The following is a 23,040-nucleotide window of genomic DNA, read 5'->3' as shown; positions in this document are numbered from 1 at the left end:
CCGACCCAGGCCCCTGACCCAGGTGCCATCGCCTGCTCCCCAGGGTGAACCCCCTTCCCCGCTTCAAGACCCAGCTGCTCGTCCCTTCCCTGCGTCCCCTAGGCTGAGGTGAGCAAGTTGTGCTCTTTTTCTTTTAAAAAAAAATCTGTCTCGGCATCTTGGGAAGCAGTTAAGATTGGGGCTGTTTGTTGCAGAGACAGACAAGCGAAGTGCTTGGCCAGCGCAGAAACGGTGATGTCTGTGCGTGTCCCGCAGTACCCAGGCATCAGGGCTGGTCAGAGATGTGGGAGACCCACCCCCACCACCACTGCAGGGGCAGGGTGGGCAAGCAGAGGACGGGGCTGGTAAACCCAGACTTCTCAAGCCCTGATGGGGAAGGAAGGAGCGTCCTGCTGGCTCCAGGAGTGGGGATTTGGGCTCTGGGAACTTAACATGGAGGTTGTGGGGTGTGAGAGAAAGCTACAGGTGGAGACTTAAGCAGAAAACTTGGCCTTAGCAGTGAGGGAAGTGGTGTGGACCAATTTCTGCCTCTTTCAGCCTTGTTGGGACAGGGATCTGGGGCACACTGGGTTCAGCACCCTCTGTCCCACACCCCCTCCCTGATGCCCTTATTTAGTGTTGGCCCCCGTGTGCAGGAGGGACAGGGGAGAGCTCCTCACAGGAGACCACAAGGGGAAGGTTCAGGGACCACCTGCTGACCTGCAACCCTGGACAGCAGCCCCCTCTCTGGCCTGTTTTCTTCTCTCAGAGACACCAGGTTGAGGCTTCAAGGATCGTGTAGGTAATAGCTTAGTGTGGGGCCTGGCACGTAGTAGGAGCTCAAGAAACGGTGTGTGCCTTTGGTGGATGCGGAGCAGAGCCAGCGCAGTACAGCGACTCGCCCAAGGTCACACAGCCGGGCCGGATCCGATCCAGGGGCGGGTTTGCGAGGAGCCAGCTTGGGGGAGCGATGTTTGGAGGAGCGGGCGCGGACGTGGGCGGGAAGGGAGTTCTATTTTGGAGCGGATGACAGCGCGGAACGCAAGGGGGGCTGGGTCCCTCCCTGGGCTCCCCGAATCCCAGTCACCTTCCCGCGACCCTTCCCGGGAGGGGCGTCCCGGGCGGGTAGGGGGGAGCGGGAGGGGCGGGCAGGCGGTTACCTCATCGCCGCCTCCGGGAGGCTCCACTCGCTGCACGCTGCTCGCTCGCGCGGCCGGCTGGGGCGGCGACTCCGGGCGCCGGAGCGAGAGAAGGACGGAGGGACTGAGGCGCCGAGAGGCAGCGCCGCCCCCTGCATCCTGCTCCGCCGCGGGACCCGCGAGGCGAGGAGGTCCGACCTCGGTGCCCCGTGCTGTCGCCGGCACCTCCAGTGGCGCTGCGGGGCCGAGGCCGTGTCTGCGCGCGGCGCGCTCGGTCAGTTCTCTCCTGAGCTTGGCACTCACCGGAGCTGCTCGTGCGTCCGCCGTCCGCCTGCTCGGCTGTCTGTCTCTCCTGTACCACCAGCTCCGACCTCCAGCCTGGCCTCCCTGGGCCCCCGGTGCTCCAAGGGGCGATGAGGAGCGCGGCGGGGCTGGGGCGCACGGGGCAGGGCGCGCCGGGCGCACAGAGCGGCTCCGGCCCATGAGGCTTCCCAGAGCGGGGCGCAGCAGCACGCGCGGGCCATGGGGGGCAGCCTGCGGGTGGCGGTGCTGGGCGCTCCGGGCGTGGGCAAGACGGCCATCATCCGCCAGTTCCTGTTCGGTGACTACCCCGAGCGCCACAGGCCCACGGACGGGCCGCGCCTCTACCGGCCCGCGGTGCTGCTCGACGGCGCCGTCTACGACCTGAGCATCCGCGACGGCGACGGTGCTGGCCCCGGTCAGAGCCCCGGGGGGCAAGAGGTAGTGGACTGAGGGGTGGGCAGGGGCCTGTGACAGCATGTGGGCGGATGCTCGGTGCACACGTGCGTGTCCGCGTGGACGGCCCGGGAGTACCCGACTGTCCGTGGACTGAAGGATCAATGTGTGTCCTGGCATTGGTGGTTTTCACCTCTTCTGCCAGTATACAGTTGCCCCAGCTCAGGGCCAAAACCCGGCGATTTTGCAGAGTGGCTTTTTCTCGCTTGCTTAAATTGCTATTTCTCTGCCTCCGCTGGTGGGTGGGGATTAGTGCATGGGGGAGCATGGTCCTGCCTCCCTGAGAGTGAGTGTTCCGTGTCTGGAGCCACGAGCAGAGCCGCAGTGGGAGAGGTTGAAGCCAGACACCGGGGTGTCCGTTCTGAGGGCATCATTCTCTGCTCCCACATTCCTATGACCTGCAGCCAAGACTTGTTTAATAATTTTGCAAAGTCCAGGGCAGACTTTGAATCCTTGGGAGTTGATGCGTTCAAGAAGTGAAGAGGAAAGTGCAGGCAGGATTAAGCAGGGCTTCCTGGTGAGGGTGGCATTTGGGCTGAACCGGGACGGATGAGTGAAATTTTGATTAGAAGAAGCGGCGGAAGCATTTCCAGGTGGAAAGAGCAGCGTGTGCTTCGGCCTAAAGCCTAACTGTGTACAGCTGCCGTTAATCGGTGGTCTCCGCAGGCTCAGGAACACGGGCCCAGGCTCGGAGGCAGGAACTGCTCCTGAGGGCGCCCGGGGAGGGGCGGGGCCTGGCCCGAAAGAAGGAAACCATGGGAAACAGAGGAAGGGGCGAGGAACGAGACAGGCCTCAGGGGAGAGGAGACCCAGAGAGAAGAAGGGCTGGACGCTGACTGGCTTCAGGCACGGTTTTAAAAGGTATACCCCAGCGGCCATAAGGACAGTAAGGCCCAGGGAGCTTGCGGGAGAGGGCCACAGACGAGGAGGAGAAGGACCGAGGCTTGAGCGTGAACTGTGTGGGTTTCGCGTCAAGGCTCGTTGGAGAAGGTCTGGACGCGAGAGAGCAAGAAGAGGGCTTCGGCAAACTCTGGCCTCCTGCCCCCCAGGAGTGGCCGGACCCTAAAGACTGGAGCTTGCAGGACACGGACGCCTTCGTGCTTGTCTACGATATCTGCAGCCCGGACAGCTTTGATTATGTGAAGGCGCTGCGGCAGCGCATCGCGGAGACCAGGTGAGGTGCGCCGCCCAGGTTGCGTGTCAGACGGCGGGGAGTGTTTGTGGGTCTGGCTGGGCCTTTTTTCCCCAGAGGTGAGTGGGTGGGCTCTTCCGCCGTCCTGGGCCAGGTCTCAGGCCTTTTCGGGCCTGGCCTCTGGCCCTAAGCGGTCTTTGGTCCTGGGTCTTTGTGGGTCTGGTGTTTGCTGGGGGTTCTCTGGGTGCAGGAAAGTATGCTCCTTAGTGTGTATATAACCACTGGAAGGATTCTCCGGCCATGGGGGGTCCTAGGCACTGCGACCTTCATCCTCCTTTGGCCTCCAGGCCGGCGGGCGCACCTGAAGCGCCCATTCTCGTGGTGGGCAACAAGCGGGACCGGCAGCGGCTGCGGTTCGGGCCGCGGCGCGCACTGGCTGCCCTAGTGCGCAGGGGCTGGCGCTGCGGATACCTCGAGTGCTCCGCCAAGTACAATTGGCACGTGCTGCGACTCTTCCGGGAGCTGCTGCGCTGCGCGCTGGTGCGCGCACGCCCTGCACATCCGGCTCTGCGCCTGCAGGGGGCGCTGCACCCGGCGCGCTGCAGCCTCATGTGATCGAATTGGAAAAACGCCGCTTACGGCAGGGAGGGGCCTTCTAGTTAACTGGAACCGGGGACTCGGATTGGACGAGATTGCCCAACTTCTCTTGGATTGGACAGGACAGTCTCCTCCCTGATTGGCTGAGGAACGCTCCCGCCCAGTGTCCTGGGCGACAGGGTTTTCTTTGAACCTCATTGGGCCCAGCAGGCCCCATTGGACAAATTAGTCCTTTCTGGGACCTCATTGGGTCACGATCCGACTGGATGAAAAGGACTTGGCTATGAATCTGATTGGACACGCTCAGACTGCTCTTGGAGTTTCATTGGACCAACTGTTAAGTCACACCTCTCGGGAGGAAATAAAGGGGAAGCAAGGTGCACCTGGCATTTCTGGGATGGCAAGATAATCTTGGGGAATGCCCTGATGGTCCAGTGGTTAAGACTCCAAGCTTCCACTGAAGGGGCATGAGTTCGATCCCTGGTTGGGGAACTAACATCTCTCATGCCTCACAAAGTGGCTAAAAAATAAATTTTGTGCTTCCCAGGTGGCGCTAGTGGTAAAGAACCTGTCTGCCCATGCAGAAGACCTACACCTAAAGGTCAGGGCTGACAGGCATTGCCCCCTCGCAGTTGACTCCAGAGTCCCAACCTGTAATGAGGGTTCTCATATGGATGTGATGGCCCCAAGGCCGGGTCTCCCAAGACGCAGACACAAGTAGCTGGAAGAAAACTTTACTGTCAGGCTCTGCAGGGCCACGGGACCTCAGGAAGGGTCCTTACTGGGCTGGTCCAGCCTCCTCTAAGGCATTCAATAACATTAGTAATTAAATAGCAATGCTCATCCCCCAAGCGGAATGTACACCAGAAGTCCCATTGTGCCATGTGGTCCCGAGGGGTCTGGTTCCATGAGGTCTGGTCCCCAAGAGGCAGGGGCACTCCCTGATGCAGAGGGGTTAAGGCCACAAAGGAGAAGGGACAGGGGACTGGGGGCAGCTGGGCTGGTCTGTCACATCCAGGAATCCGGCTCGGTCTTCGGGCTGACTGAGCGCAGGGCATGCCAGGTCCCGGACCCCGTGGGTCCAGGTGGGCGGCGGGGGCCCCTTGGTGTGGGGATGCGTGAGGGTTTCCGATCTGGCTGTGTGTCCATCCGGCCTCGTGCCCAGGTCCTCAGGGGCTCTGGGCCGGCCAGAGGACTCCCGGGTGCATCTGGTGGGCCCCCTACACCAGGGCAGGGGCTGCCCTCATCGGAAGAGCTGGACAGGGCTGGGCCTCGGGGCCCGGGCAGCCCATTGGCCATCCTGCCAGAGTCCCCGGGTTGGCCACACTTGCCACCCAGGACGCTGAGGGACGAAGAGGAGGAGCTGGAGGAACAGTAGGCTGAGTCAGGAGCTGGAGGGTCTGGGGCCTGAATTGGGTCAGGGGCTGGTCCACTGGGGGTCCCACCAGCAGCAGCAGCCTCAAGGGCTCGGGCGTTGGCTAGGAACTCCTCTTCCAGGCGCCGAAACAGTTGCTGTTCCTGCTTTGGGTCAAGCTGCAGGGGTGTGCGGAAGACACTGGCCGGGATTGTGCTCAACTCTGGACTGGGGCTGGGGACCCTGGGAGCTGCAGGGCTGTGGGCACGGGGAGTGTGGGGGCTGCTTCTGCCCGAGCCCCCACTGCCTCTGCCCCGCGGCACCCAGGAGTGCTGCCCATCTCGGTCCCGACGCACCAGCAGCACTGTCTGCTCTTCACGGCTCTGACTCCGGGCCCGCCGGGCAGGGCTGGGGGCCGACAGCTGGCCTCCCCTGCCTCCTGGGGCCCCACGCGGCCGCCCCCGATCCAGCCGGTCCCGGGACTGGCTGCGCGGGGCAGGAGGCCGTCTCGGGGAGACCGGGGTGCCCGTGGTCACCCGCCGGCTGGGACGCTCCCGCCGGGGGCCAGTGCCTGAGTCTTCACTGCGGGCACCAAGGGGGCCGCTCTGGGCCGAGGAGGCTGAGGAATCGCTGTCCCCAGAGTAACGGCGGGAGCGGGGATTGGGGGGCAGCTGGTCCCGGGCCCTGGGGCAGGGGAACAAGAGAGAAAGGTGGGGCAAGGCAGAGAGACCCGGTGCACAGAAAGGGTGGGGAGGGGAAGGAACAGGCAGACGCATGGCTGCGGGCGAGACACCTGTGGTGGTGGCGGGGGTGCCAAGGGTTTCTGTCCGTCCTGGGGACTTCCAGGGAGAAGTGAGAAATTCTGCCACAGCTTCTCGCAGCCAGGGCCACCCTCCGCCACCCCACCCCAAGGCAGCGGAAGAAGCAAGGCCCCAAGCTCCCCGCTCCTCAAGCCTCCAGCTTCCTGGGCAGGCCAGAGGGAAGCTGGGTTGGATTGGCGGCCACCCAGCCCCCAGGGCCCGCCCAGCTGTGTTGTTCGTTTGCTTGGGTTGCCATGGAGATGGGAAGCCAGGCCCACCCCCACCCACGGGAACTTTTCCCAGGGTGTGAGTCACAGGAGGCAGCGTCATCCAGGCCAGGGCGGGCGCCCCCCACCCCCACCCCCTGGACCGCGGTCCCATGTCCTCTCTCCTCTCACCTGAGTGGGGTCTCGGGCCCCTCCTTCGAGCTGCGTAAGCCAATGGGTGTCACCTCTGGGCGGGAGCCCCGGCGCTCGACCCCTGGGGCTGGGCTACCAGCTCGGGGGCTGGGGCTGGGTGACACTCGCTGCGGGGAGAAGGTGCGGGTCCTGGGCTGGGGCGGGCGGTGGGCTGCAGGGAGAGAGGGCGGGTGCCGCGTGAGGGGCGGGGCCGCAGAGGTGCACGCCCCCACGTTCCCGCCCCGCCCCCGAGCCTGGACACTGACCCGCGGAGGAGCAGCGGCAGGGGTCGTGCTTGTCCAGGTAGTGCTCCAGCGTGTCCCAGCCGCCTCCCACACGCACCATCACGTGGCTCCTCAGCACCTGTGGGAGCCCGGCGAGCGCAGGTCACCGCGCGTCCCACCCGCCTCCCAGGCTCTGCCTGCTCCGGGAGCCCCTCTCTCTCACCCGCACGAAGATGAGCAGACTGGAGTCTCCCACGCGGTACTTCCCCTCCGAGACCTTGATCATGGGAAACTGGTCTGGGCAGGTGCAGCGCCCCAAGATCTCCCTCACCTAAGAGGAGAGGCTGGTGGTCAGGGGTCAGGTCCCTCCTCCCTGGGCCTGATGTCAGCAGCTCCAGGGTCAGAAGGAAGTAAATCCTTCTGTAGAGCAGAGGCTCCGATTGTGTCGCCCTGGACTTGAGTGCCACCTCTGTACTTGACCTTTCACCAGAGCTCCTTCCCTTCTGACTACTGAGAGGGCAGGGAGCCGACCAGGACGAGGTGAGGAACTGCTTCCTTTAAGTCCCTGAGCCCTTGGGGGAGTCCTCACTCACTCCCCCTCACCCATTTCAGAGACGTGAATGTTGAGACCCACAGAGAGGCAGGTTCGGGGAGGAGGCAGGTCTGAGTACAGAGGACCAATGCCATATGGAGGCAGCAGTGCCACGGATACGTGGGGCACACGCAGACACCACCATGCACAAAGAGGTCACTGGTCCGGCCAGCACACATGGCCAGCACGTCTGCCCACATGCTCCCCAGGCCAGGAGCTGCCAGGCTGGCTATGCGGGCAGCCCCACCCGCCTCCTCACCCACAGCAGAGCTGCTGAGAAAATGAGCAGGTGGAGCCTCCGGTGACCCTGGCCCGGGGTGGGGTGGCAGCCTCTGCCCACAGCCGTCCGGCTGCCCGCCTCCAGGATGGGCACATCCCGTCCTAACCTCCTGATAAGAAGGAAACTCTTGGCCAGGCTGTGGGGGTGTCAGGGACACCTAGGTCCCGGGAAGAGGAGGAGGGAGCTAGAGTCATGGTCTGGCACCTTCTACATGCTCAGCATAGAGCTCATCCCACAGCTCTTTGACAGGATGTCAGCTCCCAGTAGCATGTCTACTCTGTGCTGGGCTTCCCAGATAAGTCCCGGGGGAGGAGTAGGGACCCGAAGAGCCCCTGGGAGCTTCCCTGGGCACTCAGGTAGCGCCTACTGTGCGCCAGGCACCTTGCCCTGGACCATGGGCCCCATTCAACCTCGAGCTCAGTGATGGCGTGAATGCGGCGGTCTAGCAGTTGAGTGCAGGGAGGTGTACTGGAGGGGCTCAAATCCCCAGAATGTAGAACACTCAGCGCTTACCTGGGGCACGGTTAGCACCGAGAGGAAACAGGGGGATCATAGTGCCATGGGGCAGTGGAGGCTGAGTTTTCTCGCCAGGCCCTGTGACCTCACCCAGCACTTAGCCCTCTCTGCGCCTGCCTAACTCTTTGGGGCCGGGTATCCACTTGGTGCTCAACATACACACGCTTTCCCCGGGGCAGGCTGTCCTGCAGCCACGAGGACAGGCCGCGGAAGGTTGTCCGCACCACCCTGCCTGCTGGTGCCTGGGTTGTGCTAGAATAAGCCCGGCCACTGGGCACGCGCACTTGCGGACTCACCAGCTCATCGAGGTTGCGCAGGTCGCTGGGCGTCATGCGCGGCCCACGGGCTGGAGCTCCTGGGGTGGCGGTGGTCTCGGTGGTGTCTTCCCCGGCACTGGGGGTGTTGGAGGCCGGGGGCGTGGCGCGCAGCTCCCGCTCAATCTCCTGTTCGAACTGCACGAGGCGAGGGGCCAGCAGGCCGAGGCGGGCGCCGCGCCGCGCCACCTCCAGCAGGCACAGCACCACGCTCTTCTCGTTCTTGCGGAGCACCAAGTCCTCCGTCTCGAACATGAGCACTTCAGGCACACCCAGCTCCGCGCGGCACCAGCCGATGAAGGTGGCCACGTTGTCTCGTGCCATGAAGGAGCCGGGCACCACGCTGTGGGCCTGGAAGGCCACCCCGCGGGCCGGCCGCGCGGCGGCCATGGCACGGGCGGCCTCAGTGACAGCGTTGGCATGCTGGCACAGGGTGGTGCCCGTGGCCAGCCCCGTCAGGAAGCCATCGCCACCGCTGGGCAGACCCAGACCGTACAAGGCGTTGAGCCACTCGGCCAGGTCCTCCTTCATAGCCTCCACGTAGGCCTCGCTCGAGCGGAACGGCCGCACACTCTTGGCCGCGGAGCCGGCGATGCCCGCCACGGGGTCTGCCATGCCCGGGCCAGCCGAGTCACTGTGGGCAGGGACACGGGTCAGGATGGTTGTGGACCCAGCAAGTGCAGCACAAGCTAAGCCGCTGACCACCTGCACCTGCTTGTCAGTTCAGACCAAATGCCTGCATTTTGAGAAACTTCTCGCCTCTGTTTACCCGTCTGTGAAATGGATACAATAATAGAACCTTCCTCAGAGGAACTAATGGGATTATTTTTATAAATGACCTCAGTGTCCATAAGTGTTGGCTGCTTGGTTCTTTCGGGAAGAGGGATTGAGAAGACTTGTCTGAGTCCTCCTTCCTGCCCAGGCAGGGAGGCCCCCATCTTACTGCCCCTGTGAGAGGCGAAGAGCTATGCCCGAGAGAGAGTAACCTGCAGCCCTGGACTCAAGAGTAGGAACCCTGGACCCGACCTCAGAGAGGGGTTAGATCCGCTGCTCAGGCCTGGTGGCGATCCCACTTACTCCGGAAAGATCCCAGGTCCTCCCTCAACCCGTTTACCCTAAAGACTGTGTCATTATAATACCGACAGGACGGCAGCAGCAGTAAAGCAATTGCAGTGATGGTGGCCAGGGCTAAGCGCGCAGTGATATCTCCATTTTACAGATGAGGAAACTGAGGCGCAGAGCTCGCTCAAGGTCGCACAGCAGTGGGTAGCGGAGCTCGGCCCTCCAGCCCCGTGTGGCGGCTCCGGCGGCCGGCCGGGGCCAGGCCCCTCCTCCAGGGAGCCTCCCTAGCCCGACTGGTGCCTGTGAGCCGGGACTCGGAATGGCTGTCGCCAGCCCTGGCCGTCCTCTGGGCTTCTGCCCAGAGAGGGTGCGGGGCTGCCCAAGGTCACACAGCCCCGGGAAGCAGAGGCCCGCGGCTGCCGCCACTGGGTCTGCTTCTCTGTGTGCCGGGCAGAGGGTGCTGGGGGGTGGGGCGGGGGGGGGGGGGGTCCCTGCACTCACCTGGCTCATCCCGCGGCCTCGGGGAGCATCGCCCCGGCTGGGCCGGAGCCGGGCAGGCCGCCGAAGGGAGGCGCCGCCCGAGCCGCAGCCGATCCCGGTCCCACCGCCGCGTCCTCCGCGCCTGCCGTCTCAGCCCCGCCTCCCTGGAATTCGGATCCGGCCCGGAGGAGGTGGGCGGGGCCGCGCGCTCTTAAAGGGGCCGCGCTGTTCTTGGGCTGGGACGGGGCTGGAGCCTCCAGACGCGGGGCGGGCCCGGGACCCGGCCCAGCCCTGAGCAGAGGCGGGACCGGGTTCCCCGGCGACTCTGCCGGGCCGGAGGTCCCATCCTCAGACCGGGTCCATTCCCCCTCCTTGGTCTCCTGGGAAGGGGTTTGGGCGTTTTTAGTGGCACCCCCTCCGCAGATGGTGGCCTCCCCTGGTGAGCCGCATGGCCTGTTCCAGAGAGGAACTCAGGAAGAGATAGGGGCCCGGGGCTGCGGAGTCACCTCCGGCCGGCGGGAGTGGACCTCCTTAGGTCCGATAAATGAGGCCGTCCGGCCTTGGGTGGCGGCTTCCTGCCAGCAGCGCTGGCCTTGGGGATGGGGAGAATGGCTCTGTTTTACCCCCATTCAACCAGTGGCTCCTCATCAATATTCTTTGTTAAACCCTGAAGTTAGGGGAACCCGTTTCTCAAATAAGAACGCTGAGAGGAGGGCAGGGAGGGGACTGGCTGAGGCCCCTGTGTCTGAGGCTTCGGCCCCTGCCCTGGACCACCTCTGGCCGCTCTGGTTGGGCACAGAATAAAGGCTGGAGGAGTGGTTCCTGAGGGTTAAGCCTGGATGGTTTCATTTCAAACTGCAGAGGAGAGACCTGCCCAGACCAGCGGGAAATCCTGCCCCCTGCTGTGGCGGGGCGGGGACGCCAGGCCTGGCTGGGCAGTAGCCTTGCTGGCCAGGCGGGGCTGCTGGGGGGAAGCACCACCAACAGCAGCCAGTGCTCAGAGCTTTAATTAATAAAACCCCTACTGTGTGCCAGGCCTGCTGTACTCTATGGGGGACGCTCTTATGCCCAAACTAGGACTCAAGTCTGGAGAGGAGCTGGTGGCGCTGGGATTTGACAGATGACTGTTACAGAAATGCCTTCTTTCAAGGATGGGGCATCCGTCCGGTACCTACAGTGTGCTGGACCTCCCGGTGCCAGGCTGCTCACGGGCACCATCCACTGCGTCCTCGCAACCTTTCAGAAGGGGGGGGGCTCTCACCTCAATACCCAGATGGTGCAGGTCCCACTCTACCTTCCCAGCACCCCTTCCTCCCCATCGCCTAGTGAGGAAGGCCCGTGCCTAGATGTGATACAAGCTGACACTTGCTGAGCGCCTACTGAGTGTCAACGACGCTGCAAACCAGGAGCAAAAGACAGAGAACGAAACGGAGCCGGCTATGAGGCTTACAGTCTGGAGAGATGGCCCTTGGGGTGCTGTAGGGACAGGGAGCCAGGAGAAGGGGTGGGGTGGGACGGGCTTGTCCTTTTGGTCCAGGGAGCAGGAAAGGTGAGGGAGGGAGCTGTGTGCGTGTCTGGAAGGGCCAGGGTGAAGGTCTAGGTGGGCCTGTGCCTCCTGGGTTGGAGAAAGGGGAGGGGGCCTGTGAGACTGCAGAGGAGCGAGATGCGGGCGGGGCCTGGGACAGCTGCGGACGGCTGTGTAGGGCTTTGTGGGCCATGCCGCTTTGCACGGACATGGGAGCCACGGAGGGAGTTTGGAGCAGGGGAGGGCTGTGACCTGACTTATCCCTGTGGCTAGGGGCAGGGACCTAGGAGGGAACCAGGTGGTGCCAGTTGGTGAGAGAAGTTGAATTTTGAGGCTGTATTTTGAGGGGAAAGCGGGTAGAATGTGCTGGTGAATGAGGTATGGGGGTGAAGACAGAGTCCCAGGTTTCGGGACGCTGATACCTGGGGAGGACAGGTTTGCTACAGACGGGGCCGGGTAAGATTAGAGTGTGGAAACGAATTCCCAAAGTATCCTGTGAGGTATGACGCTGTTTGGTATTCTGCTTCTACAGTCTGGGGAGACGGAGGCCCAGAGAGCAAGGGATGTGTGTGGTCAGCAAGCTGTACAGGATTTTGACCCCTGCTTCTGTCTGCCCCATGACCTCCCTGGACGCGGGCAAGTTCAGACTGGACCCAGGCCTGCTGTTGATCACTGGATGCGATGGTTAAGCTCCCTGAGTGGCGTTTGCATGGTCTGTAACGTGGGACAACAGCTGTCACATCACGGAGTTGTGAAAATACCGTCACTCAGCCCAGCGCCATCAGGGTGTTCATCCACTGTGCCGCTGAGGACCAGGGCCCCAGGGGGCACTGTTTCTGTCTGCAGCCCCGACTCCAGCGTTCTGACTCTAGACACATGGCAGGTGTGGTGCCCACTGGTGTGGCCAGACCCACGGCCTGGGCCATGGAGGACTTTGGCTTTGACCCCCTCGTCATAAGGTGACTTCTCCTGGCAGGACCAAGAGACGCATAGACGCTGCTGGAGGGAGGAGAGGTTTGGGCTGAGGTTGTCCAGAGCCCATCCCTGCAGACCTCACAGGCCACCTCCGAGTACAGAGTGCTGTGCTCCCACGCAGCTCGGGCAGCGGGCACGTGGCTGGATCTCCAGTGTGGGCTGCTGGGTGCTAGCGCGCAGCCCGCTGGCCTTGGTTGCAGCCGGAGGTTGGATGATTACCTCGAGGGCCCCCACCCACCATTGGCGCTGGGCAGCTGGGGTCCTGGCCGGCTCCACCCGATACCTTCTGGCTTAGACTGATGCAGGAGCGCGGCCTGGGGTGAGTGGGTGTGACCCACCAGGGGCTCAAGGCTGCCCTGTCCACATGTGGGTCCAGCTGTGACAACTGCTCCTGCCCTGGCTGCGGGGCGAGTGACCACAGCTCCTCTGAGCGGCCACCCTGCCCCGTTAGAGGCCCCGGAAGGCCTGCTCTTGCCCCAGCCTCCCTGTGCTCACACTCGTCCTGAGCCCGGCCTGTCAGGACTGGGCTGGACCGGGCAGCTCCGGGGCCTGCACTGGCCCCGGGGTCGTGTCCAGCCGTCCCTGCCTTGGAGGTGAGCCCCTCCCTGCAAGCCTTTGTTCTGAACGACATCCGTCTCAACTGACCTTTCAACCTGCACCTGGACCTGCGAGGTGTGGCCTGTGCTGGAAAATTTGTTGTGTGTGTGACTGGGAGCTCCTGAGAGCAGGGAGTGGGGCCGCGCCCGTGGGCTCCAGCCGCCTATGCGCAGCCTCGGGGTCAGGGTTGCGAAAGGGCATCTGAGGGCAGAGGCACCCGGGGCGGCTTCAGCCCCAAGACCGGTCACACTTGGTGGCTGTCCTGAGGCAGAGCTGGCTGCGGGCCGGGGAGGCAGCCGACGGGCATCAGGCATTTAGCCCCAGGATGCATGTGTGCGCGCGCACAGGCTCTGAGGCCCAGGATGCGTGTGTGTGTGTGTGTGGTGTGTGTGTGTGTGTGTGTGAGAGAGCACAGGCTCTGAGGCCCAGGATGCGTGTGTGTGTGTGTGTGTGTGTGTGTGAGAGAGCACAGGCTCTGAGGCCCAGGATGCGTGTGTGTGTGTGTGTGGTGTGTGTGTGTGTGTGTGTGTGTGTGTGTGAGAGAGAGCACAGGCTCTGAGGCCCAGGATGCGTGTGTGTGTGTGTGTGTGTGTGTGTGTGTGAGAGAGCACAGGCTCTGAGGCGCCCCCTCGGCCCCCCAGGGCACCGACCCACGGAGCTGGACGTGCTGGGGCAGCGCCTGGCACAGTGCAGGAGCCCAGTGGCATCTTGGGTGTGTTCGGGCCTTGGCGAGGGAGCATCTGTGCCTCTGGCAGGGACACACTGGCCTGCGTGGTGGGACCGCAGGGAGGCAGGCTGAGGGGGCAGCTCAGGTCCCCAGGGCCTCTTGGGGGTCGTGGCAGGCGCGGCGGGAGTCCTCGGGGGGTCGGTCCGAGAACAGCAAGGGCAGCCTTGCTGGGTGAGAGGGTGGCGAGAAGCTGGGACTGGGTCTTGGTGGGGACAGTCTGGGCTGAGGCCTGCGGGAACAGAGTCCATGAGGACAGAGGACACTTCCCCTCTGGGAATGGGGTGGGGGGAGGCGGCCGGGTGAGACCCCCCCAGGGAGGGGCTGGCACCTGAGGAGGGCGGTCAGGACGCCTGAACAAGCGGAGACCCGGGGGTCAGGGGCGCACGTCCAAGTAGGTATGTGGTGGATGCGGAACAGAGGCGGAGAAGGGTGACTGTTTATAAACATTTGTAATTTTATTTAAAAAAAAAAAAAATCACAACCATGAACATTGTTACAGTTAGAGGCCCTCTTGGTTCTCCACAATGATACTGAGCATGCTCACAAGGGGTTCCCATTGTTTAGTCTTAAACAACCATCTTTAAAATAAGAAAAAAAACTCAGCACACTACCATTTAACTTGTTTTAATGTTTCTTCACAAATGGTGAAAAATACTAAAGTACAGACAAGGAATAATCATAATGTTGTGGCCAACATTATAAATATGGAATTATAAATTTAAAACATTTTCTGGTTTAAAAAATAAATCTGGTAGTCAATGCAGCTCTGCGGGTCTCTGCGTCTAGTAGGGCCGGTCTCTGCGCTCCTGACGGTGCTCGCCTCTGCCGGGCAGAAGGGAAGGGGCGGTGGGTTACCACAGTGGTGGAGAGGGGAAGGGGCTGGTGGGTGACATGGCGGTGGGGAGGGGAGGGGAAGGGGGCGGTGGGTGACGACGGGGGGGTGGGGGGGGTGGGGGTTGGGGGGGGGGCTGGAGAGGAAGCCCAGCCCCAGCTCAGGGCAGCCGCCCGCCTCCCGCCTGGGGCTGGTGAGACCTGTTCCGGGGGAAGGGGCTGACAGCCCAGGCCCCCCAGCTGGTTCACCCCCACGTACTTATCCATCTTTCCAGGTCCTCCTCGCCCGCCTCGTCGTCCTCCCATCTGTTCCATCAGTGGTCCAGGGGGTCCCCCAGGGCCACCTCGTCTTCCACCACCAAAGCCACCGCGGTCCATGCCCCGGCCGCCACGGAAGCCACCTCTGTCTCCACCACGACCGCCTCTGAACATTCCACCAGGACCACCGCGGTCCATGAGGCCACCTCTTCCTCCCCGCATGCCTCCAGGGCCACCTCTGCCACGGTCACCGCCTGAGGGGAGAGCGCAGGAGAGACACTCAGTGCCAGGGCAGAATGCTGAGCGCAGAGGCCTCGTGTGGAGAGCAGGGCCCGCGCTTCCCTCACTGCACACCAGGTCACAGTTCAGAACTGATGCTGGGACCGCAGGTGACCCTTTGACAAAGGTTTGAAACGCTCGGGGGTCCACTTACACACTGATTTTCCCACCACCAAATATGAAGTACAGTACTACCCAATCTGCAGTCCGTAGAATCCAAGGATGCTGAACCACAAACATGGAGGCACAGGGCGGATGGTGAAATTTAAGGGGATTTTTTTTTAACTGCACAGAGTCAGTGCCCCTGTGTTGTTCAAAGGTCAGGGCTGCACCTGCTGAACCCACCCTGACCCTGGGCAGCTGGTTACCAAGCTCATGGAGCTAATAAGACGTTTAGTGCCAAGAAGCGGGTACCTACCTGGGGGCGGGAAAGGTGGTGGGAGGAAGCCTTCAGGCTTTGGGGCCTTACACTGGTTGCACTCTGTTCTCCAGGCGAAGTTCTGGTTCCCACAGCCCCTGCATAAATAAAATTATATCACAACGGAAATCACCTACCAAACAAGCCACGCCTGAGCAGAAACCACCACAAACACTGAGTCAGGGTCCAACTCCACTCAGAGGATCTGACTACAGAAAATGGCTTTGCAGCCGCAGCCTCAGGCAGCACAGCACAGGACCAGGGTTTGATCCGGCCGAGCGTCTGGACAAGCACGTGCAGGTGGGCCCGAGTCCAGTGGACTGTGTGACCGTCTCCCGAAGGCGCCACGGCAGCTGGTAAGACTGACGGGGCCGCCCACCCCACAGCAGGGTCAGGGTCAGGCTGCTCTGGACAAAGGAAGCCCGCAGGCAGGCCTCTCCGGGATGGGAGCGGGGATTAGTACATACGGGTTGGGGCACTGCCAGTCTCCAGCTCGGTGCTGGACGTTTCCTCCTCCAGACGGGTTCCCCCGGGAACCGCGAGGCCCTCTTGGTGGGAAGCCGCCTCTGTCTCCTCCGCGGCCTCCCATGCGCCCCATGGGTCCTCCAGGACCTCCTGGGCCCCCTGGACCTGCAGTAAGGAAACAGCGAAATCACCTCTTTGGGCACAGCTCTGTGTCCCTGTGGTCTGTCCCTGCAGCTGGAGGACAGGCCTCCTCACACGTGAGGGACCAAAACAGGAGAAACAAAAGGCAGCCCAAGGGCCGAGCCCCAGCAGCACGGTTCCCGGGGCGCCCAGCCTCCCTGGCCAGTCGAGCCCTCCTCGTCTTCTGCTGCCAGCACTCAATACTAGTATTGACTTCACACACCTTTCTGTATCCCTAAGGGGCCGGCTTTCACTCTAGAAACCAAGCTCCTCAGAGACAAGTGCGCCGAGAACGTTCAGAGCAGCAGAGCGGAGCCCAGAGAGCCCCGGTAAATACCTCCTCGGAGCGGCGGCGGCATCCCCCTGCCCTCGCGCGGCGGCATCCCTCCCCGCATGCTGTTCATGGGCGGCTTCTTCCGAGCAAGAGACACTTTAAGTTTGCTCCCTTGGAAATCTTTCCCTAGAAAAAGAGATGAGAACACTCATCACTCCCAAAGTCCAACTCCTACTCCCCTTGAGGGGATCAGGTAAGGTTACACAACTCGTTTTTCACCAACTGCACCCCGTTATCAAACTCAACCATTCCCACTGCATCAGTGTCTTCCCACAATCTTCCCTAAGACTTACAGGCGAGGCCAGAAAAGCCTTAATAGGGTGAGAAGGAGAGCAGGAAGTGGCTGAGAGGAGACAGAACTTGGTGACACTTTCAAGTTGGTTTTGTGAGAAGTGAAATTCCAGAATCAACATCAAAGTCATTATATATATATATATATATATATATATCCGATGCATGGCTGAGGGGTCTGTGGGGCTTTCTGCACCTCATGACATCTGTTCTTAGAGAAGCAAGTGGATCTGAGTGAGAATGACTGAAAATAAGGGATCTCAACCCCAGGTCAGCGCCGGGCCCTCGTATGGCTGAGGGGAGCAGGGCAAGCCGCCGCCTGGACACCCCCAGCGCTCCTCCAGGAGCAGAGAGCGGGTTTCCTTGCTCCTCTGCCTCCTGAGTGCTCCTTCCTGCACACCCTAAGCTGCACAGAGGGACAGCCTATCTGTCCCTGGTCCCTAGAGCCACATGAAGAGAAAATCATTCTAACAGAAGGACATACTCGAGCACAAGACCTAAGGTGACCCTCGCCACACTTGCTCCCAGACCCTCCGTGTGCCCCGAGGAGGCAGAGCCAGGAGGGCAGGGCGCACCCGCCGACCCAGGGCTCCTACCATCAAACCACTCGACAGCAGCTTTGGCAGTTGCTGGGTCTTCGTAAGACACCGTAGCATCGCCTTTGGGCTTTCCTGTTTCCTTGTCCAAGTAAATATGGATCATGGGTTGTCCAGTCCTCTTGTTCATCTAGGCGTAAAAGAGCATAATCAAGCTATGACCAGAAATTCTAGTTTTCAGATACACATTTGTGTGTCTAGTGATACGTGAAAATATGTATAGAGCTTAAAAGAAGTAAATTATACACATGTACTGATGCCTATGTTTTATAAAGGGCATATAAAGACAGGAAATGTGACAAAATAGTGGTCTGAATGACGGGTTATATAATTAAAAATCTTTAATTTTACAAACTTGATGGTAAAACACTACTTTCTTAACTAGGAATAAATCCTACATACCCAAATAGACAATATACTATATAATCCACAAGTAGAAATTTATGATTTACCAACTTTTTATATAGCTGGATCACAAAATCCATTCCAAAACAGCCCATTCATGAAAAAAATAAAAATCTGCAAAACTTTTAAGGAGATAGACTTTACCTAAGGCTTAATAGACAGACAAATACAATGTTAATGGGGGATGGGAGGAAAGCACTCAATATCATAAAAATGTCAATTCTCAAATTCTTATAAATTCAGGAAACACCCTGTTTGTGTGTGTGTGGTTTTTGGCTGCACCACAAGGCATGTAGGCGCTCAGCTCCTCGACCAGGGATTGTACCTTCCCCTCTGCATAGAAGCATGGAGTCCCTAACCACTCGACTACCAGGGAAGTCCCCTAACTGGGGTTTTAAACGTCATAAAATTGGTTTGAAAATGTATAGATAGGAGAACAAGAAGTAAAAAGAATGAAACATGAATCTGCCTTACTAGAGATCAAGATTTAGCACAGAATAATTAGCAGAGCTGCTAGCATAGGATCACACAAATTAACGAAAAGTATATATGGAGCCAAGAAACAGATCCAGGTATGGTACTTTCTGTGTGACAGCACTATATACCACCAGGGAAAATGCAGACCTTTCAAAAAGATGTTGTGGAATAAAAGGTCTTGCAGATAAAAAACATAAAGATACAACCCAGTAAGGTAATGACTGAAAAAATTAAGAATTCCTATTCATCAAAAGAAAGTGAGTAAAAAATGTGAGCCTCAGGGAACTCCCTGGTGGTCCAGAGGTGAGGACTCTCTCACTTACAAGGGCACAGGCCCAGCCCATGGCTGGGGAACGAAGACCCTGCAAGCAGAGTGGTACGCTCTCCCACCCGCCCTTTCAGAAGTAGCCACAAACTGGAAGACTTGTATTTGCAACAAAGACAAAGACAGGCATTCAGACAATATAAAGAACCACACATAAATCAACAAATGACAGACAACCCGATGAAAAGTGTGTGTAAGACACAAACAGGCGTTTCAGAGAAGACAGGATGCCTTTATAACATTATTAACCATCAAGGAAAAGCAAACTACATTTCCACTTTCTTCTACCAAGTTTAAAACAAACACACACACACGTGGTTCCTGGTGAGGCTGTGGTGGACGTGCCGTGAAGAGTCTATACTGGTCGGCCAGATACACACCTTAGGAAGCAGCAGTCCTACACCTGGGTATAGTCAGTTCTCATTATTCGTGGATTCAAGTATTTGTCACTCCAGAATCAATACTTGTGGCACTTTCTGTGGTTATTTGTGGCAATAAACAGAAAGTGAAAAACGTGTGGCCGGATGCACATGTTCCCTGCAGAGGAAGACAATGTCTTCCCTCCCGTCCCAGCTCTCCTAGAATGACCAGAGGCTGGAAGCTGGGAGGTCGGGGGCAGTGTTCTGTAACAAGTTCTGGCTCTGGGACTAGTTGGACAACTCTGAATACCAACTCAGGCAAGTCACACTTTTGAACCTTTTTCTTTGTAAAACGAGTAGGATTTATCAGGATGAACTGTCAATTTGTGATTATAATCTACGTGAGATGTGTGTACACAGTTCTGGGGCGATGGCTCGGCATTTACTAATCCAGTGTCTGTAGCAACTTTACAGAACTTACCACCACAAATAAATACAGGATGCCCAAACTTTGAGATTTTGACCTAGGGACCTTCCTCAACCCTTCTCAAAATTCCAGTTTTTCTTAGTTTTCCTCATCTAATTGGTAACCATCACAGTAGCTCAGACCAAACTTTCTAGCCACTCCAGGCTCAAGACTGCCAGGCAAGTTCCTGTCTCACTATTCCTGCTGTTATTCTGAAATTATTCCCCACTTGGACTGGCTCTGTTCCTCATTTTATCCCTTTCCTATTTTGCTGTATTTATTTTCCTCCTTAAGAATTATGATCACTGGACAGAGCACAACTGTATTCTTCTTTACAACACGTTCTAGACTATACATAAACTTTGAGGGCTCTCATCTGTTTGTTCCCAGTGTATGTCCAGAATGGTCTTGCCTTACAGTAGTGTTTTAATATTCTTCAAAATTACGTGAAACAAAATATTATTGAGGTACATCTATAAAGAAAGGGAATGATAAAATTCAGGATTCGAGTGGGGAGAAGGGACAAAACCAGGAAAGGAAGACATATACCAGGCACCTCAAAGGTACTCATAAAGCCCTATTGCCTAAGCTGGGATATGTACACATAAATGTTATTTTTAAAAACATTATAGTCTGTATTTCCTCCCCCCAAAAAGTTCATGTAAATATTCTTACAATTAACTTTATAATTATAAAAGTGACCCTGGGTTATCAAATATGCTTAAACCATGTTTAGGATTTCTTTTCTATAGAACAGTATTTTTCGCTTTCTGCTTTTTGTATTTTAAGGAGCAAACCACATATGGACAGTCCAGAAGGAAAAAAATCAAGCCACTTCAGAAACTCTCCAAGTCAGTTCTCTTCAAAATGCCCTGTGGTTACAGGTCTGCCAGCCCACAAGGTCATGCTCTTACTCACCTTAACGACTCCACACTGCTTAAAGAAGTCCACCAGGTCATCGAGAGTCACACTGTCGTTCAGGCCTTGCACATAAATGGCACTGTTGTCAGAGTCTTCATCTGGATCTACAGGTGGGCCTTCCCGAGGAAAGGAGAGGCAGTTACTGTCATGTATCCATCGGGGCTGATTAACTAATAGTCACTACCACCTGCTAGCATCCATCACAAAGCCAAGAGAACTACCAACCTTACTAATAAGAATGAGACGGAACTTTTGGTATATTCTTGTTTACTCAAGATAAAGGAAGCCCTAAAATGCTCTTGACAGCGAGAGTATTCCACTCATCTACCTGGCTGCTGAACTCCCAACACACACTCACTTCTGGGCTATTCAATTACAAAGCACAACATAAATTCCAGGGATTCAAAATTACCTAAATCAAGGTCTGGTCCTTCATCCATGGGTCCTGCCAACCAGGAAAGATCATACAAAATATTATTAGTGCACGTCTTGCAAGCTACAAACCTTACAAACACACATAGCTATCTACTATACCACCGTTTGATGGGGCTTCATTAAATTCAAAATGACCCGCACTGCTAAAATGGAGCAGTGCCCCTTTAACATCTGTGACAGGTTTGCTAGGGTTTGTTTTTCCTTTGCTCAGAGTTTGCTTTTAAACCATTAACCAAATACACTCTCAGTGCTTACGTGCCAAATTAGTGTTAAATTTAAGTCAATTTTTTTTCCTCCAAATAAACCAAATTTTAAAAATGTACTCTCCCCCATATTACAGAAGCAGTTGCTCAATACTCCAAGTCACCCTTTGTTTTGTAACCGTGGGTTAACCTTATTACCCCTAAGACAGTGCCGGCAGTACCCATTAGTCTCTTTTGTAGAGATCATTTTTAAACCACTTATCAAACTAATAAAAAATTATAGTTTTCTAAAAACTGACTGTATTTTTTTTTTTAAACACTATCCATGGTAATACTCAAAAACTTACCACCAGGCTTATTGAAGCCACCTCGCTCTCCAGCGCTGCTGGGGGGATAAACGAAGAAATGAAGGCCTTTCCCTTTAAAAGCCAGTACCGCTCTGAGCCTTGGGGGGGCTCGTGGGGAAGAAGGGCACTGGCTAAACACATCTCCAAACAATGCATCTCTCTCATCTTGTCACTATGCCTTTCTTCAGGGCAGCTTGCTCAAATTTCCTTTATATACAACCTTGCTTGTCTGATTGTACACACCAGTGTGGTTGATTCCTTTCATTTCAGGGGCTGGTATTAATAGTGCAATACTTGGCAAATTGGGGGAAAAATACATCCCAAACACCCACCCCATCAGTTGAAAAACAGGGAGAGCTTGTGTGGAGAGGAGCAGCAAGCCAGGTAACTGCTGTGATGAACCTTTTCATGTTCATAAAGGTGCACCCTCAACCTCTCCCAGGGGAGAGCCAAATGAGGCCCTGGGCTTCTTAACAATCACAGTTTATAAAAAGCAGGAGACACCACAGTAGAGGCCTACGACAGACACCAGAGGACGCTTCCAGCCGGTCTTCAGCATAAAGCCACACATTGCAGGGCACTAATGGGTTTAACAATCGCTGTGAAAGGAGAATTTACAACAAACACCAAGGCTCCACAGACTGGGGGTGCAACTTTATAGACAAGTCAATTGAGATCAAGACAATGACAGCATAAATCACTGCCTTATGTATTTTGAAAGGGGAAGAATAAGAATTGGGCCTTTTAGGTTTTCTCTTAAATAAAAGGCAGCTCCTCAGTGGGAAGCCTCGCGCTTTTCTAACCAGTATTGCACCTTTAATACCTGAATATACAATTTCAAGCTGTTGCATGCAGCTTTGCTTCCTTTTTAAAAGTACACACCATAAAATGTTCTCTCTCTTTAAACACAAAAGTTTACACTTTAATGTTACACAATTCTAGAGTATTGTACCTCCTCTGGTTCATTACCAAACAACAAGTACGCAGTTACCCAAGTTACAGAAGGTTCCATTTATACAATGAATACATTTTGTTAAAAATATTCTATGTATATTTTTCCTCTCCATATGGACACCGTGTCTAGTCCCACTTTTCATTATGCTGCCGGCTGAGTACTGAGTACGGGTACTTTTTAAGTATTGAAGTGTATACAAGGCTCTCACTTTGTAACCTGTAGCATATAAATGCGACAAAGCATGTTAAAAAGTTTCCACGTTTAACAGCCAATGAAAATATCAAAATACTGAGGCAATGAAAAAGGGCATGTTAACAACATTGAGTGCCTTACCTGCAGAAGACACTGAAAACCATCACCACACCACAATAAAAAAAGAGGGGCGGGGGAGGCTCTTGTATTGTCCCCACAGGGTCCCGCAGACCGCGTCACAGTCTGCTGAGAAGCCTGTGGGGAGAGCCACGGTGTTTCCTATGGCTTCAGCAGAGACTTCTCACTGGGAAAGAGGGAACACCCTCTACTAGCAAAATCTAGCAAAATTAGTAGAATTATTACTTCTGGAGAATTGAAATGAATAAACTTAAAATTGGTTTTGCAATTGAAAAATACTAAGGAGTCTAAATGATTGGAGACGTGATGATAGTGATTTCAAGTGTCTACATCTATTTAAAACATCAGTAAAGAAGTGAAACCTTTATAATGGAATGATATTCTCCAAATCAGAAGACTGATTCTACTTTATACCAAATTACTCATACATTTTTGCATCTTATAAAATGACTTTCTTCCAATAAAGATTTCACTGAAGACTTAAGTTATGCAGAATATGCAAAGCAATATTTTAAACTAGTATTGTTCAGCAGTAAACAGATTCGTTAATATAAAATTTAAAAATCAATTATATATTTAATCTTGAAGTACACTTCTAAAGAAATTCTATTCGGTTTTTCCTTGAACCAACAGTGGCACCAAATCCAATTTATACCTATACCAACATTCTGCATAACTTTTATTTTTACTAGTTTATACAGGGACAGAACACACACAG

General features: G+C 56.6%; 3 protein-coding genes across 15 annotated transcripts in view; 1 reads left to right on the top strand and 2 right to left on the bottom strand.

Moving 5' to 3' along the window:
• The first annotated feature begins 778 nt into the window (after nucleotides 1-778).
• RASL10A (RAS like family 10 member A) lies at nucleotides 779-11,976 on the top strand. 3 transcript variants are annotated; one of them, XM_086348593.1, is made up of 3 exons: nucleotides 779-1,859; nucleotides 2,924-3,048; nucleotides 3,354-3,992. In XM_086348593.1, exons 1-3 carry the CDS (start codon nucleotides 1,641-1,643, stop codon nucleotides 3,619-3,621), a joined length of 612 nt encoding a protein of 203 aa, XP_086204719.1. In that variant the 5' UTR covers nucleotides 779-1,640; the 3' UTR covers nucleotides 3,622-3,992. The 3 variants fall into 3 exon arrangements, 2 of the variants coding, with proteins under 2 accessions (XP_086204719.1, XP_086204720.1); XM_086348594.1 differs by lacking the exon at nucleotides 3,354-3,992 and adding an exon at nucleotides 11,681-11,976 and having other exon boundaries at nucleotides 1,207-1,859; XR_015144737.1 differs by lacking the exons at nucleotides 779-1,859; nucleotides 3,354-3,992 and adding an exon at nucleotides 2,599-2,735 and having other exon boundaries at nucleotides 2,924-3,050.
• Nucleotides 4,322-9,775, bottom strand: GAS2L1 (growth arrest specific 2 like 1). Its single transcript, XM_086348544.1, has 6 exons — nucleotides 9,645-9,775; nucleotides 8,064-8,715; nucleotides 6,603-6,710; nucleotides 6,422-6,518; nucleotides 6,156-6,327; nucleotides 4,322-5,641 (listed from the first exon to the last, which is right to left on the bottom strand). Exons 2-6 carry the CDS (start codon nucleotides 8,694-8,696, stop codon nucleotides 4,612-4,614), a joined length of 2,040 nt encoding a protein of 679 aa, XP_086204670.1. The 5' UTR covers nucleotides 8,697-8,715; nucleotides 9,645-9,775; the 3' UTR covers nucleotides 4,322-4,611.
• A 2,079-nt stretch (nucleotides 11,977-14,055) lies between the features above and the next one.
• The window catches only part of EWSR1 (EWS RNA binding protein 1), a 25,480-nt gene continuing 16,495 nt past the window's right edge, over nucleotides 14,056-23,040 (bottom strand). For 4 of the 11 annotated variants that reach the window (XM_086348537.1, XM_086348538.1, XM_086348534.1 and 1 more), the window contains exons 9-17: nucleotides 21,038-21,075; nucleotides 20,465-20,497; nucleotides 20,050-20,168; nucleotides 17,100-17,229; nucleotides 16,216-16,338; nucleotides 15,701-15,863; nucleotides 15,234-15,331; nucleotides 14,538-14,790; nucleotides 14,056-14,269 (exon numbers count right to left, since the gene is read on the bottom strand). In XM_086348537.1, coding sequence (XP_086204663.1) covers nucleotides 14,230-14,269; nucleotides 14,538-14,790; nucleotides 15,234-15,331; nucleotides 15,701-15,863; nucleotides 16,216-16,338; nucleotides 17,100-17,229; nucleotides 20,050-20,168; nucleotides 20,465-20,497; nucleotides 21,038-21,075 — 997 coding nt within the window. In that variant the 3' untranslated portion in view covers nucleotides 14,056-14,229. The remainder of the gene's footprint in view (nucleotides 14,270-14,537; nucleotides 14,791-15,233; nucleotides 15,332-15,700; nucleotides 15,864-16,215; nucleotides 16,339-17,099; nucleotides 17,230-20,049; nucleotides 20,169-20,464; nucleotides 20,498-21,037; nucleotides 21,076-23,040) is intronic. The other 7 variants (XM_086348539.1, XM_086348540.1, XM_086348536.1 and 4 more) reach the window with 2 other exon arrangements.

Source organism: Bos grunniens, chromosome 17, assembly GCF_055505025.1.
Source record: "Bos grunniens cultivar Pamir isolate PY7600 chromosome 17, Bosgru_T2T1.0, whole genome shotgun sequence".
NCBI classification, from domain to species: Eukaryota; Metazoa; Chordata; class Mammalia; order Artiodactyla; family Bovidae; genus Bos; species Bos grunniens.
This window is presented reverse-complemented; position numbering and strand designations above follow the sequence as displayed.

Coding starts and splice junctions, on each gene's coding strand:
- RASL10A (XM_086348593.1), top strand. CDS start 1,641: ATGGGGGGCAGCCTGCGGGTGGCGGTGCTGGGCGCTCCGGGCGTGGGC. Junction 1,860..2,923: donor AGAGCCCCGGGGGGCAAGAG/GTAGTGGACTGA, acceptor CCTGCCCCCCAG/GAGTGGCCGGACCCTAAAGA. Junction 3,049..3,353: donor CAGCGCATCGCGGAGACCAG/GTGAGGTGCGCC, acceptor TTTGGCCTCCAG/GCCGGCGGGCGCACCTGAAG.
- GAS2L1 (XM_086348544.1), bottom strand. CDS start 8,696: ATGGCAGACCCCGTGGCGGGCATCGCCGGCTCCGCGGCCAAGAGTGTG. Junction 6,328..6,421: donor CTGCCGCTGCTCCTCCGCGG/GTCAGTGTCCAG, acceptor CTCTCCCTGCAG/CCCACCGCCCGCCCCAGCCC. Junction 5,642..6,155: donor GGGCCCGAGACCCCACTCAG/GTGAGAGGAGAG, acceptor CCCCTGCCCCAG/GGCCCGGGACCAGCTGCCCC.